Source organism: Mycteria americana, chromosome 1 (assembly GCF_035582795.1).
Source record: "Mycteria americana isolate JAX WOST 10 ecotype Jacksonville Zoo and Gardens chromosome 1, USCA_MyAme_1.0, whole genome shotgun sequence".
Classification (NCBI taxonomy): domain Eukaryota; kingdom Metazoa; phylum Chordata; class Aves; order Ciconiiformes; family Ciconiidae; genus Mycteria; species Mycteria americana.
The window spans coordinates 128,382,714-128,399,949 of NC_134365.1; the positions used below are offsets into that span (position 1 = coordinate 128,382,714).

At 41.1% G+C, this 17,236-nt stretch overlaps 1 protein-coding gene across 1 annotated transcript in view; it reads right to left on the bottom strand.

Moving 5' to 3' along the window:
- Positions 1–7,715: 7,715 nt before the first annotated feature.
- PRRG1 (proline rich and Gla domain 1) overlaps positions 7,716–17,236 on the bottom strand; it is a 36,057-nt gene continuing 26,536 nt past the window's right edge. The window contains exon 4 of the mRNA XM_075520607.1: positions 7,716–12,201. Coding sequence (XP_075376722.1) covers positions 11,680–12,201 — 522 coding nt within the window. The 3' untranslated portion in view covers positions 7,716–11,679. The remainder of the gene's footprint in view (positions 12,202–17,236) is intronic.

The window sequence follows — 17,236 nt, forward strand, 5'->3', positions numbered from 1 at the left end:
CTGTGAAACAGATGGCATAAATGTGCCCTGCAATTTTATTGCTGTGTTGCAATTTCATCGTGGCACGCTCAAACCAATAGGTTCATTCAGCCTACAATAAAACTTTCATTCTGCTGCACTGCCTATGGATGCATTGAATAAAATGGCAGTTTAAAAAGCTTCAAGTTGCTGAATCGATATTTCATTATTTGTCTCATATTGGTTTTATTAGCGATAGAAACAAAGCTCAACAACAGATAAAAGCTTGAAATAGTTACTTGGAAAGATGTAATGAGAATGGACTTGTGCACAACCACTGAATTTTTAATCTTTTCATTTCTTAATATAAGCTTAATACAGCTTTTCCGACATGATGCGATTAGACAAAATTGCTCAACTCTGTTCTTTGTAAGGCTAGTCAAACTACCAGCTGAAAGAATCTTTCTCCAGGTTACACACAAGTGAAAGAAAAACTTCTATTATAAATTTACTTTGGTATAGGCTAGAATAAAAAAGAAAGCCTAATCTGTGAAGAGATGTTCTGAAGCATGTTCAGTTCAAGAGGAACATGACTGAAGGGAAAATACCTGAAATAAAGCAAGATTTAACTCTCCTCAGTTCTTTATCATTTCTTTTCAACCACAGCAAGAGTCAACCGTTCAACACATCTAATCATTTAAGGCCAGAGGCAGGTACAAGAACTTGCTAGTCTAACCTCGGAGTATTCTCATACCCAGGACAGAGCGGAGTTGATACCCGAATACATAAACATATGTAGAAATCCAGCTTCCACCACTCTGTTGATTTCTTAAGGTGAAATATGGCAGGCCAAACTATTCTTGTTACAGACAGAGCCTTAAAAGGGAAATGACAGGGAGACATGTTGATGACAGAAATTATTCTCTCCTACAAGAAAAACACTGCAAACCTCTTGGCTTTAGGGGACACATTACCTACTTGCCCTGGAGAGATAGCCTTATACACACCACCAAAGGAGGAGGGAGGTGGTTTCAAAAAACCTAAGGAATGAAAATACCTACCAGGTCAGACAATCCCTGCACCTTTGCTGGGATAACCTCAGCGTTCCCGCACGCCTCCCTCCCCACTGCCTCGCTGCACGCCAACAAGCCGCCAGCCAGCCCTCTCCGGAGACTGACTCTTTCACGCAGATACCACGAGTGCCTGCACTGGCCCATCCAGTTTAGCGGACCAGTATCTCTGGTTGCCCTTGAGAGTGGCTGGTACTGTATGACTGGTCCAATATCCCCATTTTGATGATCTCCCCGCCGTGGATTTGCTGAGTGTCTTGATAGGGACTGCAGCATGAAGGCAGGCCAAGTCAAAACAGAGAAGTGTGTGTTAACTTGATCCAAATATAGACAATGAAGTTATAAAGATATCAGGTATGTGTACACGAACAAAACCAAGGGCTTTGGAGGACTTCTAACACTCCTGTACTACTACTAGTGTAATTGCTTCAGTTGACCTGGCCTCTTCCTTTTCTTTTTCTCTCTTTTTTTTTATTATTAATAAAAAGACAAGACCATTATTTAATTGTATCACTTTCTTTAGATTTGGCATTAAAAGAGACCTTTTAACATTTCTGAGTGCCCTTCCAATAATTAGACTTGCAAACCCCACCCTTAGTATTCGATTAAAATTAATTAACTCACCTGCCAGCACTTTAATAACAAAGTGAAGAAAATATTTTGCAACAGGCACTGGACAGTGACGGCAGGAACATTCCCAAAGCACCCTCACATAATTTCTTTATAGTCCCTTCAAAGCCATGTAAAAAAATGCAGCTTTTACAACATGCCCCCAAGAAATTAAAATTAAGGCCACATGAGTAAGAGAAAGAGAGGCAACTCCACGGACCTGGAAAGCTTTTGCTGCTCACCCAACCTCCTTTGCAGCACAAATCCAACTAAGATGTTGCTACCTGTAGCTGCAGGGGAATGGCACGAGGAGAGAAGTGATGTCTCAAGCAGAGCGGTCCACGGCAGCTTAGGGGTTTGTAAAGCAGAACGGCTACCTCAGGCCAACGGGCAGCCCGCGCAGGTCTCACAGCCCTGCAGTTACGCGTCTCACCCGTAGCCGAGCAGTTCTTCCCGCGTTAGCTTTGGTCATGCAGAGCATGTTACCATAGGCTGGTGCTGCAGCAAAACAAGGCCTCTAAGCAGTGACAGCGTCTGCTTCTCAGAGGCATTACTTCATGGTCAAATGCAGTTAGCAGGCCAGGCAGAGCGGCTGCTACCACAGGGCACGCACCGCAGCGGCCTGCGCGCCAGGAACACGTCCCGTCGCTGAGCTCTCCGTGGATGCCGGACGTCCTTCTTCAGGCAGCATCTGACATCTGCCTGGATGTCAGATACTGCATCTCTCTGCCACCTCTCTCACCCAGCAGTGCCTCCATCACGGCTATGCTGAATGTTAGCCAGCCTGAGATCAACACAGACAGGGGTTGTGATGGTGACATACAGTGTCATCGCAGCCTGAGGAGGCTATCTGAGAAAGCAGAGGGGAATGCCATGAGGAGAAGGGGGATGGCAGGGCAGTGTCTCGCAGCATCTCACCTGTGAGATCTTGTAGAAGAGGAGCACTTGTTCACAACTAACAGCAGCAATCTCTTTAAAAGAAAGGATTATCAAAATGATGTTGACTATCAGCAAGCCAATCATTTGAGGAGACGCCAGATGAAAGGTCTGCAGGCTGCACCTCACTCTGAAAACCTGCGTCTGACAGCAAAATGAACCCCACGGGTCTCTCTCCTTTGCAAGCCCTGGCACAGAAGAGCTGCTGGGGAAGGGCAGGCCAGAGGGAAGTGAATGTTTCGGTGATGTGGGGTAGCGCTGCTCAGCTGCCTGGGAGGGCATTTTGCATATGTCTTGCCCCCGAAACAGGAGTCTGAGAATGGGGCTTATACCTTTAATGTTGCTCTTGGAGAAGCCTTTTCAACAGTATGGCACAAAATTTGGTGCAGGGAGCACTGGCGAAGTGAGATGGTTTTGTCAGCCTCATCAAGATAAACATGTTTTTTAGACAGCAGTCTGGAAATCTCTGGGCAAATGAGCAATGTGGGATGATCTTTTTTCAGTCAAGTTGCTAGGAGACATCACTGCAGTCAATCATATAACCGTCAACTACTGCTGCCCAGGATTTTTTTTAATAAACTCTTCTATACTGAAGAGTAATTCAGTGAAGCTAAAATTGCTCATGGGACCATGCCAGTTCTGACAAAAACAAGCAACAAAACCTGCACTGACAAAGACTTTTCAGGTTCCAGATGGAATTTGTGATCCAAAAAGTATAATAGGAAGGCTGGTGTCACCAGCATACAAAAAACCCAAGAGGAGCGGCTCAGACCTACCCCTGTGATATTCCTTAACAGAAAAATACTGGTCTGCTTTCCAACAACCCAGAAGCAGCTAATAAGTAAATTAAGTCTATGGTAAGTAGTTTAAATTCACTATAGCCAGAAATCCGCATATACTATAGGAAATATCAAGGGATTTTGAAGTTTGAAAAAGATGAAGACTGCTAGCCTAGCCTAATGTGCAAAGCAGCCTAATGCCCTGTAATGGGGGAAACCCAAGTTCAAATCCTTGCTCCAGGGCCACGGGTGAATGGCAAGGTCAGGGCAAGAACCAGCCTTCCTCACGGGCTGCGGATTTGCCGACAGCCCCAAGCCACTGAGTGTTTTGGCACTGGTAGCATGATTTTGTGAACAGTCTTCAGGCTGTCAATGTTGTGCTGATGCAGAACGGTAAATATTGAAATCTGAAAGCCCTGTGCAAGATAGAAAACCCTTTTTTAAGCCCTTCTCCTGCCAATGGGGGAGATGGTAGCATTTTCACAGAGCCAAGCTGCCTGTGTGGAAAGGCTGAAAGGTAATGAAGGTGGCAGCACAAATAGGTAAGAAAAGGGAAACTGAGCTACAAATAATACTTCACAAGGCTGAAAAAAATTATCGAAGAGAACATAACATTAGAAATTATTTCCAAACCTACATTTCTTCTAAAGAATCTGCACAATAAAAATATCAACTTTTATGCACTTTGATAAAAGAGCATGTGAAAGATTTTAGGGGGAACAGAACAAGGTGGTATCATTATTCAGCACTGTTATTAAACAAAATGCAAAAATCAGCAAGTTAAGAGGAAAAAAAAAAACCCCACCCAGAAACAGAAAAACGAAGCATCTAGCTTTTTCCCCGTTACTAGACATATCTGACTAAACATGCTAGACATCCTTTCATTTTGCAAACGTTATTAAACTTAAAAAAAAAAAATTCTGGAGCTCACACTGAGAGTAAAAAAGTTACGTAAGTGTTAATACCAATTCCCGTAGCCACTTAGAACTTTACTGAGAGTAGGGCTTTCCTGGCCTACTGTAGGCCAGTAAACTTCACTGGTGCTCCTAGCACCAGGCCCTGGAGACCATTAGGGCCACGTAGACGTTCAAGCAACGTTTTGTTCTCAGCTGCCCCCACACTTCAAATTTTGGTGAGCACCCCCGGGCGGAGAACAGAACCTTAAAACATCACAATACGCTTATTGTGGGCAAAACCCACAGACGGACCAACATACAATTGACTGGGTTGTGCTAATTGTCAGGACGACGGACCTTCTCCCTGCCCACCAGCCTCGCTATGCCGGCAGACGGGCTGCTGCCCGCAGAGCCCGAGCAGCCGTGCCGCAGATCTCTGGGCCTGTGCCAAACCCCCTCCGATGCAGCGGGACCGCCCAGGGCAGAAGAGTCAGTCTTCGGTTTGGGGTCAGCATTTTGTTGCACGGAAGGCAGCTGTTTTCATTTTAAAGTTGATTCTTAACCTTCAACCTTCCCCACTTGTCAGGTGCTTTCGCAGAGGAATTGGCTTACTGCTGCCTACGCTACTAGCAAATGAATGTGCAAGCGTGCCCGGCCTCTCATACTTTTACTAGCACTCTTGAAGTTGTAGGTGAGTTAGAAATGATCCAAACCACTATTTCACATGGCTGTTGGATGGAAGAAGTGCATTTAGAGACACCAACCTAATGTTCAGGAACGCAAGCCCACAAGACTGCATGAGAAAAGGGGATACCGAGGTGTAAGTATCACTATTGGGAGACACAGCAGACATCAGCGTGGAACTTTTTGGTTTTATTTAAAACTCTGGTGAATTGGGTACGTGTGAAAAATGTAGTCTGACCAACTCTCATGCATGAGGTTTTCTTTTAGAGGGCAGATACATTTCATCTTCATCCACCTGTAAGGAAAAATCTGTGGTTACAACAGAACCATGAACAGAAAAGCAGACAATACAAAAACGAAAGAAATAAAAAATAACAGCAATTCTAATAGTAAATGGAAATAAATGACTTGTGATAAGACAGTTTAGGGGTACCAGACAGGGAAAATTTTTGAGCTGGTCTAATTGTCCTTGCTATTCTCTGACAGTATCACTTTTCACAGAAAATCCTGGCAAGAAATGTTGTCTGCAGTGGTTTTAATCTTTGAAACGATACCTTTGTGGTGGCTGCATTAAGACTGGAAGTTAAAAGGCCACAGGTGGTAACAGCCTGTGCCTCGCTGCCTGTCACAGCAGACTGATGCCTGCACCTGGCCCCAAATGCCGGCATTCAGCCCCTCAGCTGTGTTTGTCCGGCACGGAAATACTGCATGGGGTGTGAGCAAGCCAGCAAGGGAAGGGGACAAGGAAAGGAAAGTAGGCAAGCGTGGGTCCCACATCCTCGTATATACGGACCTTGCAGTATGCAGTCATTGAGTAAACAACTTGAGTCCTTGCGCACAGCGAAGAGTGGGCCCTGTGCCACTGCCAGCGGCGACAGTTGAGTAAGAAAATAAAGAAAAATCAAATTGGGAGCCTCTGACCTATGGAATTGGTCCAGGGTCTGTTCTGTGGGAAAACACATCCTACACGATGGGAAAGGCCAGGGAGACGGTCTGGTACAGATTACTCCCTATGCAGAAATTTCCTTGCTGGGAGTATCAAAATAAATTTTCTGAGTACTTGTTTCCGTCTTGCTTTAAGCTCCTCGGCTAACCCCGGGAGCCACACAGGTACACACAAAGCTTCCAACTGGAGAAGGAAACGGCAGGTCACGCTAAAAGGTTTTGTTTTGATTCTTAGGTTTCGTTGCTTCTAAGACAGGCGAAAACAGCACAGCAGTCAGTGTATTTTTATTGCATGATATGCTGAGACAGGACAGGGAAAGAGAACACGGGTCCTAATATTACAGCAAGCATTGTTGCAGAGCACTAAATGGTAATCAAATGCTGCATAATATATACAATCAAGAGAATATAGGCAAGGCCTTTCTTGCACTGACTTGTTACTTAGCATTCAATAACTCACTGCCAAATCAAAAATACAATTACCGAGATCCCACTGCAGAAGAAAAGCATAGTTCAACTTTCCGGCAAAGCTCAAAGTTCAATTACCCTGTAGCAAATCAATCAAACGTGTGTGCAGCAAGCAATAAAATAGTTCAGATGTCACCTCGCTCCTTTCGGCTGAACATGGTTTTTCTTTTTAAAAATCAGCAAGTAGCACTAGGAAATATTTACCAAGCTCACATTATGCAGAAGATAAAAAGGAATCTATCAGTGTGATTTAGAGCGGCAGAGAACAGCGTTCAGGGCATACGAAACAATAAATAATGAACATTCATCACTAGTAATCCGGCGCGATGATTTTTATAGACACCGAGATTCATGATACCAGTTTAACATTATACCCACCACGTTTCAATAGCTAGAAGCCAGGCATGCAGAGGCAATCATGCATTGAACCATGTGCAAACACGTTAGCCAATGCTGATGGATGTATGGTCAGGACACTGAACGTGTATATGCACAGCAAATGCCACTTAACCGAACACAGAGCGTTCTGTTTGTACGGCCTTGGTCCGAGCTACGCAAATAGAAGCTCAGCAAGGGGAGCAAGGTGCTACACTAGGCACATGACGGCTTGGGAAGTCACACACACTTTGCTGCTTCAGGTGACTCTTTCTGCACGTTTGTTATGACCAGTACAAAACTGCGCTCGTGTTCATGAAACTAAGATACGTACCTCCTATCGGGCTTCACTAACATCTCCAACAGACTCCAGCCACGCAGTAAACTAGTGAAAAAATACCAGGGACATATTATGCTATTTACTAGCAGCTGAGCGAGAAAGGATGATGCAAAGTTTGTCTGGACTGGAATGGAGATCTTTAGTTTCCAGCAGGGATCATTATGCAAGGTTGGGTTTTTTTCTTGTTTGCTATCAATGCATCATTCACAGAGCTGACGTAAAATTTTACAATCAGTTTCTTTCAAATGGCTGAAGCCAACTTTGAAATTAAGTCCCCTGACTTAAACATTTTTTGCTAGAGTGTACTGTTTCATTTTATTGTAATAATTTCTGCTTTCCTTGTACCTCTGACTGTTACTTAGTTATGGCTACAACAAATGTATTTTCTTAAAAAATGGAAAATAAACAAATTCTCAAATCTGATTAAAAATGAGCCTGATTTTTGAAAAAAAAAAAAAAACAAAACAAAACAAAACAAAAAAACAAACCAAAAAAAACCCCAACTGTATTTCTATGTTAAGTTATCAAAAGAAAACAACTGATTCACTGCAAGTGATCAAGTACATAAAACAATGGAAATGAAGAGTATCACTTAAATACACAAAGTTAATTCAAACTGCAGTTGTGTAGAATTGAAATTTTGAAACATGCGGCATCTTAAAAAATTTTATTTAGCATATCCAAAAACAAATGTTACAAAAAATTTTCTATAAACATAGGCAAAAATGTTTAAATAGGATAATTTAATGTAAACCAAACCCCTTTAAAATATGTAATACTGTAATCAGAGGTTATTTACATCCAGTGAAGACAGAACAACCTCCATTAATGCTAAATATCATTTAAGCAAATAATTAATTCCCATGATTTCTTAAAACAGCAACACTTAAATGTAAGTTAGTTTTAGTAGATGAATCATCTCAATCCTAATACAAGATGAAAATCAATGTTACATTCAGAAGCGGGAAAGGCAGTATCCTGACTATTCATGTCATCAGTCAAGATAGTACTGCATTCTGACTTACAAAACCTTTAGAGGTACAACTATAAATTTATAGTATTTATTGCAGGACAATGCAATTACAGGATAGGTAAAACTACTAAGTGATCTGCAAAAAAAGCTGTATAAAAACCCAGTACAAATGAAATTTTATTTTTCAATCTGATTAGAAAAGCCAGTCACAAGACATTTTCCCACATTTCACAAAACAGAACAAAGTATTTTGTAATTTGACATTATTACAACGTGGAGAAAGCTGTTCATGTCTTAGAGGAAATACATTTGGATAACTGTCCCACACAAGTTTTGTTTAATTATGAAATTTATTCACCAAGACATAAGTTTATAGCCCACAATGGCTTTCATGCTCATGTACATGGAAAAGGCATAGCCCAATAAATTCAACTCATGGATCACTTTAGATATTTGGTGGTGGCTTTTTTGGAAAGACAAGCATCATTTTTGCATTGCACATGAAAGTATCTACAGGATACAACAACATATTCAACTTAGAGCCAGAAACATAAAGCCATTAAAAGTTGTAGTGGAATATAAAGTAATAAAAAAGAAAGGGGGGGGGGGAGAAGAAAATCCAGCTCATCTCTACTCATCTCTAAACTAGACTGCCCATGTTCAGGGGATGATGACAGCTGCTGAATGACCTAGTATGAAATGGGTGATCTCCATGCATTTCCTACAGGAAAGTCTTATATCCAAACAAAAAAAGTTACTTGCTAAAACTACTAGCTGTGCTGGCAGGCACAGGAGATGCCAATATGGCACGGACATTGAAATACCAGCTCTTTTTGAGGTGGTTCCTGCATGTTGAGATGAGGCACTTTGTTTTGGTAACGTCTGCCTGAAGCAGTATATTAACTGTTGCTCAGTATAAAAGGAGCTTTAACTTCTACAAGTGGCAATTCAGGACACGCAAAAGCTAAAACGACTTCAAAAGAAAAGGTCAGACAGTCCAAAAAACAAGACCCAGGCAATTCTTACTAAGAGTGTCCAAAACATATTGTACTTTTCTGCCCAATGTCTATTATAAATAATAAATATAAATAAGAGTTATCTTTTTGACAACAGTTTGGCCTGGAGTTCATCCATTAACTCTAATACAATTTGCCTTAGCAACTGAAGATCCCCAGTAGACAACTTAGGCAACCTACTCTTTGCCAAAAATGAGAACATAAAATTAATCATAAACCTCTTACTTCCTTTGTCAATACATTGTATCAAATTCTTACAGAAGTGTGCATATACACACCCATGTATGAGCATATCTTTCTTTTCAGCAGCTTTCTGTAAAATTCCTTAGGGAAAAGATGGGCCAAGCCCCCATGAGACGGCAGACACCAGACATGAACAGCAATTTCAAATGGATGGCACTGGCATTTCACCTGGGGTCTTTGGGACAAGATGCTGTCTGGGTTTCTGGAGTAAGAAAGCCAACATAACACAGTAGTCCTTCAGGGCTAAATACATTTTAGTCGGTGCTAACTGATTAGTAGAACACAGGACAATACTAAAGCTAATGCCACGCTACCTTGGTGTGGGATGAAAGAAAACTGAAATGAAATTCCCAAGCTAAACTGAGCAATGAACTTTTAAATCAAGCTGGGAAAAAAGAATCATCACACTCCAGCTTGCACCAGCTTAACTATCATCAGTGTCTAAACCAGTTGGTTGAAATTCTGTACAAACCTCTACTCTAACTCGCATCAAGTCTGACAGACATCCACACCTTATAGCAGCCTTCCAGTACCGGAAGGGGGCCTACAGGAAAGATGGGGAGAGGCTCTTTATCAGGGAGTGTCGTGACAGGGCGAGGGGTAACAGTTTTAAACTGAAAGAGGGTAGATTTGGATTAGGTATTAGGAAGAAATTATTTACGATGAGAGTGGGGAGACACTGGAACAGGTTGCCCAGAGAAGTTGTGGATGCCCCATCCCTGGAAGTGTACAAGGGCAGGTTGGATGGGGCTTTGAGCAACCTGGTCGAATGGAAGGTGTCCCTGACCATAATTGGGGGGCTGGAACTAAATGATCTTTAAGGTCCCTTCCAGCCCAAACCATTCTATGATTCTATGATCTCTTCAGCCTCAAAAAGTCACTCCAGACTAATGCTTGGGGGTATGCCTCTGTTGTGTTCTTAGGAATACAAACATGGTGGCTCCTCATGGTTTTGCCCTACGTCAGGTGGGCTCCACAGCTCACAACTAGAGATAGCAGAGCCAAGCTGGCCACACGATGTCTGGAGCCAACCTGGACTAACATGCTTCCCAGCACCTCTTACTCTGATGGGCACCTGTAAGCTAAGAGCTGTGAAAAGACTTGTATACACTGCGAAGGGAGTGCACTTTAAGAATTCATGTCATGGATAAAAGCACTACACTGTTCTTAGAAACAATGAAAAATAAGTAGTTTTGTTTTATTTCATTATAACATATCATTAACTTTTGCAACAGAAGCACCTTGTTGGAATGGATAAGCAATAAATACATTTGTTGGAAAAAGGTTTCTATATTCTCTGCAAAGGATTTCCACAGCCACCAATACAAGGTGCACACCTGGTACATATAAGTATGCAAGAGGCAAAAGAATATCAGGATTTGAGGAGGGGGTTTTTAGTTCATAGCTAGGGGAAAAAAAAGTCACACACACTGAATGCTTTCCCTTTTTTTCCCTTTTAAAAAGGAAAGTAATGCCTTTGGGTTTATGTGTTTATGGATAATATCCTGGTCCCAGTGAAGACTATGGTAGGAAGACTATGATCAGGATTTTATCCACTCTTGAGTATTTCAGTATTTCATTATTTACTGTTGCATGAACTTTCAAGTTCTAAAGTTAACATATGCACACTTCTCACTTGTAGAATACCCAAGTAAAAACAGATAGGAAAACAGAGAGGAAAGGCAGAACACAGACAAAAAGTACACTATTAAATTCACTAATTAGTATCTTGAATTGTTAGCTTCTGAACATTTACAGAATTTTGAGTTGTAACAGCAAAAGCTTTAGAATACACCCCTTCTGCTAGGACTCTGGAATTATTGCTATTATGCCAGCATACTCTTAATGAGACACTGGTTTGAACACAAAGGCATACTGCTCTCAGCCTTCCAAGGGCCCAGGATAGGGTGCAGCATGTAACAAAAATTCAAGTGAGAGAAAGGAAGCAACCAGACAAGAGGCAATGCTGCAAAATCACTCCCCTTCAGTGCAAATAACTGTCTATCTAAAATGTTGCTTAAGGATTCCCTATTTCAGGCAATTCTGACAGTCTGCAGTAAGAAAGGGGAGGGGGATTCCACAAATCTTGTGGGGAATGTGGACAATGTTCTGAATAAAACCAGTGACATCCCTCAAAGCAGAGGTACTTTTGAGAACTATGACAGAGCACCACATTTGTACCTGCACTATGCTCTCAATACAGACTCCTTATCTTTTAAAGACCTGCCATAGTGGAAAAAATCCCAAACCCAAAGAACAAGTGAATCTAAAACAAAAGTGAAGTTCATTGTACAAGTCCATTAAATTATAGAAATGCATAATTAGCCAAGATAAAGTGCTACAAAATGATTAGTAATTTTTTAAAAGTCTGTAGCATTCTTCTTGCTTTACTTAGTACTGGTGACAACAGGAGATAGTGCAATCGCACTGGCTGAACTGGAATTCACAATGTCTTCATATTGCGGGGGTGGATCTAAATGCTGTTCAGTTTCACTTCTCATACTGATTTCACCAGTGGCTTCCTCATATGAAGGAGGAGGATCACAGTTTGAGAGCCTTGTGGATATTGAGTCTGACCGTCCATCCGTATAGCTCAGACCTCCTGGAGAGACCCCACTGACTTCATACATTTCCTCCTGTGGGGAATGAACAATGCTGAGAGGCGGCGGAAGTGGACCTCTGCCATCAGCCACAGCACCATCACCCATCGCTTCGTGGGCTCCCCTATGCACGTACACCGACTGTCTACGCATTTTCTTTTTAAACAGGCATCTCCATATGACAAAAATGACAATGAGGATAACAAAAAGGCCAATGATTAATGGAAATGCAAGGTAAAATGAATACCAGGTATGTCCTGTGTTACTTTCTCCCTGAAGTCCATTTTTGTAGACTTTCCAGAACTCCTTCTAGAAGAGCAAGACAGGATAAGTCAGAAACTATAAGACACTTAAAAAATACACTGTAATCAAGCTGTTTTAAATGAATTAGGAAAAAAAAAAAAGCATTTCAAGTACTGATGAGCAAAATAAGAACAGGTATGGATAAGCATGCCCAATGAACTTTCAAATTTCCTTCTGATGTGGTTAGTGATAAAAAGGGTTTTGGTTTTTTAGACCAACTCCTCACTGCTTTTAAGATTCCTGTATCTGCACTTAATATTGACAAACCTGCAGCACAGACAGGCATAGAAAGATAGGTAAGAAATCTTGTCAGCATGCACATCAGCCATCTGGTGGATCAAAATTTTTCAGCACCACTCAAGGTAAAAGTTAGCGGTTTTGTTTGTTTGTTTTAAAATTGTAGTAATATACTAATACAGTTTGACAGGGAAATACTGTTTTGGAGTGACAGACCATTTCAGCAAAGCACGACTATGTTGTACTGTCATCTCATACTTCAGAATTCCTCCACCCTCTGGCTCATAAAGCAATTCTTGTCAGCTTATTTTGAGTTGATTCAGATCCTCTGTTTATAATTAAAATTAGCTTCAGCACTATGACAATATTACACAGCTTATTATATTCTAGAAATTTTGACAACATAGCTACAGATAAATGGAACAAAGTGAAAAATGAAAATATGAACAAGGGAAAACAAAGATGAAGGGGGACAACAGTACTTGAAAGTACTCTTTACTATATTAATATGCACAAGTAGGAGCACAAAGATCACGTCACCATCCAATTTTCTCTGCAGTGAATGCTATGAAAAACTAGTAAAGACAAGCATACCCTGCCTCAAAATGTAGGCATCCTCACCTGTAGCAGAAGAGCTCTTCTATTAAGAAACACTTCCACTGAGTTTTATAGCTATGTACAATTTCAGAAAAAAGTAATTTAAAACCCCAAACGAATCCATGCCAGAAACTCTGAACTCTTCAGTTTCCTTTAAAAATGCAGAGACCTGACCCACTCACATTCATGCCAGCATCTATTTTAAATATTAGCACACATCTCACATGCAAGTATTTATAAAACACTCACCAGGTAAAACTGATATTGTCATTGCTCAGTTACTAGTAAATGATGTATTCAGGTTGTAGACTGACTGACTTTGTGCACACACAAATCAGATACATCAGTTTTGTTAGTTCAGGACTGCTGCCACATGATCATCATTAAACAGATAATGCCACCAAATTGATCTCAGAGGCAGCTTGAGTCCAGAAGCAGCATGGCCCCTCTAGCGTGGAGGCTAAGCTTGCCCTGTGCAAAGCCAGGACCAGGACACCATGGGCAAAACACATGCTCACAATGCTTCTGGATCAGAATTTACTAAGGTTAGGAGCAATGCTATGTGCATGAAACAACTGGCTATCATGTAGATTTTTTTTTTTTTTTTTAAAAGATAAATTCAGTTGCTCTTATCCCTATACCCAGTCCAAGTTAAAAAAAAAAAAAATCTTAATTCCTACAGCAATCCAGGATCAGGTGTTTTTCCTGAATTCCAAGGCTTGACATCACGAATAGGTCATCACAGTGCCCCTCTTTGATGTGAACCTAGGTCCAGATCATCTAAGCTAAGTCAGATAGCATTGACTTCAAACAAAGTAAGCAAGTCTTGGAAGACTGACTAACCTCTCTAGATACTTCTCTGCAAGGGCCTTCCTCGATGCATTGTTCCACAATGAACCCCAGATCAACTGTGCTGACTTTAGAAAAAGATATTTGAGGGGGGAAACTAACGTTAAAAAAATGAAATTAGCTGCACAACTGAGGACTTTTGGGATTCTGCATGATAAAAACAACAAAACCAATGGCCTCACCTCTCCCCACCAGATCACCAGGCAATTAAGAAGATCTGTTACCTATTACCTTTCCATCTGGTTTGAATACAACTAACTAGATTATTTAGTGGAATAAATAATAAATATATTCTCGACTAAAAAAGCAGAAAAAAGATTCATTAGGATTATTAACTGCTATTGGCTGTTACTGGAACCAAGCTTCCCCCTTCACTGTTCTGCTGCCTCAATGGCAGCAAAGGAATAAACTGGTACAATGTTTGGTTTTGAGGTCAAAGTTGCAAAGATTTACTGAAAGTCATCAAATATACTGTGCAAGGATGTGTCATTTTAAAGACTCTGTGGACGAGAAAGGTAGTTTTGATGGAAAAGATGAAATCACACTTTTCCCTTAGCAACATATTTTGTGTTGCACATTGCAGAGGAAATGTACCCTCTCCAATGTAAGGGTAATAAGTTCTGACCGGTATTTTAGTACTGTTTCCATGTTACTTCTAGCTCAGCTCTATCTGCTGGAGAAAACATCTCTGTACCTTCTTCAGAAAGCTGAAATGCCAGCATCTCTCCTTGTCACTCTGCAACATGGCAAAGCAGCAGAAAAGCTGTTTTCCCAGAGTGGCAGGCAATTATTTCAGAATAGGGTGTGTGGCTGCAGGGGATGTTCAAGTTGATGGTGTGACCAGACAGGTGCATAAAGAGCTTAAGGTAAGAGTTTAAACTGCCTTAAGGATGAGAGTAGTTCAGTGTGGACTTCCATCTGCGTGCAAGGCAAAGGAAATTCCAGGACAGTTTAGATATGCACCCCCCCATCAAAAATGACAGTGGTTCACATCTAAGGCTACCTTACAGAGACAGAGGAATAAAGTTCTGCACACAGGTGAAAAAATACTAAGAAAGAAACACTTGTTCAGTCATTTAAAAAAAAAAAGCTTTCTTTAAATTTTCGTGGGGGGAGGGGGACGGGGGGACCAACACCAAAAAAAATAAACCCACAAAAAAACACCAACCAAAAACTTACTAGTGCACTAAATCCGAGGTTTCCAGCTTGCATTTTTGCAAGCCAAATCTCAGAGAGAAGCACAAAGACTGTTAGCTCCAGACTGACAGAATTGACAGGAACTGCAGGAAACAAATACTTAAGGTTCAAGCTGCGCAGCTGCCAAGCAGCTACCCCTCTCCTCTGCCATCCCAGAGCTACGCTGCACCGTAAAGTGAAAGTACAGGAGGAGGACAAGCCATCTGGTCAAAGTCAAATCATGCTCAACAAAACCAGGGAGAAGTTGGATGAATTTGCACAGTGTGAGGATTTGTACAAACCGCTATGAAAAAAACCAAGGGGGGAAATACTGGAAATCTAGGAAGTAGCCATAGAGCTCATACAGAAAGTTAAAGAGTAATTTAAAAGTTGGTAAACTCACAGCACAAACATCCCTTCCATAGTTGCTGGTCTCTTAAACCAACAACAAAAAGGACTTACTTTCTACTTGACAAAATTACTAACGCGTGATTTATGAAAAGGACACTCCAGTAACCGTTTATCCTCAAGTGCTGTAGAGGTGGGAATACCAGGTGTATATGACTTAAAAGGCTGAAAAACTAAGTTAAGCAGGCCATAGAATCAGATAAGTGCAATGGAAATGACTTAGAAAACATCTAACATCTATTCCTGCCAAGAACTACTTTTCCGAATGTCCCTTACAGCTTTGGCAAATCCAGTTTGACATAATCAAAAGGAATTCTCAAGGGCATCCCACACAAAGACAGTTACAGCCAATTTGCCAGAATTTTGTTTCCCTTTTATTTCTAATACTTCTCAGAACAGAGTCAGCATCAGTGAACTGGATCTGAACACTGAATCAAATAAGGCATCCACATGAAAGTTAAGAGACTCACACCCTGCTGAGAATTTCAGCTGAGGCCTTTACTACATTTGGCAGCATCGTCAGCCTCAAATGATTCTTGGTCAATTGTCTGACTTGTTTTAAAGGTGGACTAATAATATGCCAGTCAGAAGACTGCTTGGTATTCAGTAGGTAGAGGATACGAACAAAGCAATAATGGAAAGCGAGCATACCTGCTACACTGTTTTCTTGTGGTCTGCCCTTAATTTCAGGTGGCACGAAAAGATTCACCTCTTCTCTTCTGGGTATTTACCCAGCATCCATAATTAGACACAGACTGATGCTAGAAGTCTTACCTGATCACATCATTTTAGATCTGGTGCTGACAAGTATTGAGTTGCTTGCTAAACTTTTTAGTAGTTTGTTTGTTTGTTTTGCTAGAATAGAGCTATATAGAGAACCTTGTGATTTCTGTAATACTTAAAATTTGTGGGAAGTTTGAAACACAAATAAAGATCTGTGACTTCTAGCTTTTAAAATCTTCATGCAGTATAATTTAAAAAAAATGAGTTAATGGATATAAAATTAGTATCGGTGCTTCAATCACACCCAGATACTTTGCACAATAAGCTTTGAACAAACCTTTGAATCTCCCAACAACCTTTGACAACTGACCAGTGACCACATACAGTGCTGCCTGCAGGCTACAGGTACTACAAATAAACAGCTTTACTAGATCAGACCTAGGGTTCACCTAATCCGTTACCTTCTCCCTGACAACAATCATTAGAGACTGCCAAAAGAAGAGTTCAAACATAAGCAGGCAGTGATACTCTCCCAGCTTCCAGATATTTGTACTTCAAGAACTTCCATTAGCCAAAGCTGACCCCTTTTATTCAATGGTCCCAGACTGATTTACCTTCCGTTCATTTATATCGTTGTTCTCTGAACCTAAATAAGCTTTTAGGATCCCAGACATCCTGTGGCAAGGCAGTCCACGGCTCTATTATCTGTGGTGAGAAGAGATACTTCTATTTTCTAGTTTCCTTTGAGGCCCTCTTAGCTCTCCTGTCAGAAGGATGGCAAGCGACTGACCTCAGTTCAATCTTCATGCTCCTCACAGATATCATCACATACTCCCTGATTTAACTCTTTCCCGATCTGTTGTTGTTACAGAAATCTTTTCATATCTTTGGTCAACTGTCACACTTCTCTGGTCCTCTGGTCCTTCCTCAGCTACTAATTTGCTTTTTAGGAGATAGGGAGATCAGAGCTGTACATGGCACATTCAAGATGCAGGTGTGCAATGACATAATTATGTTCTCCATTTTGATCCCTATTCCTTTCTTTGGATTC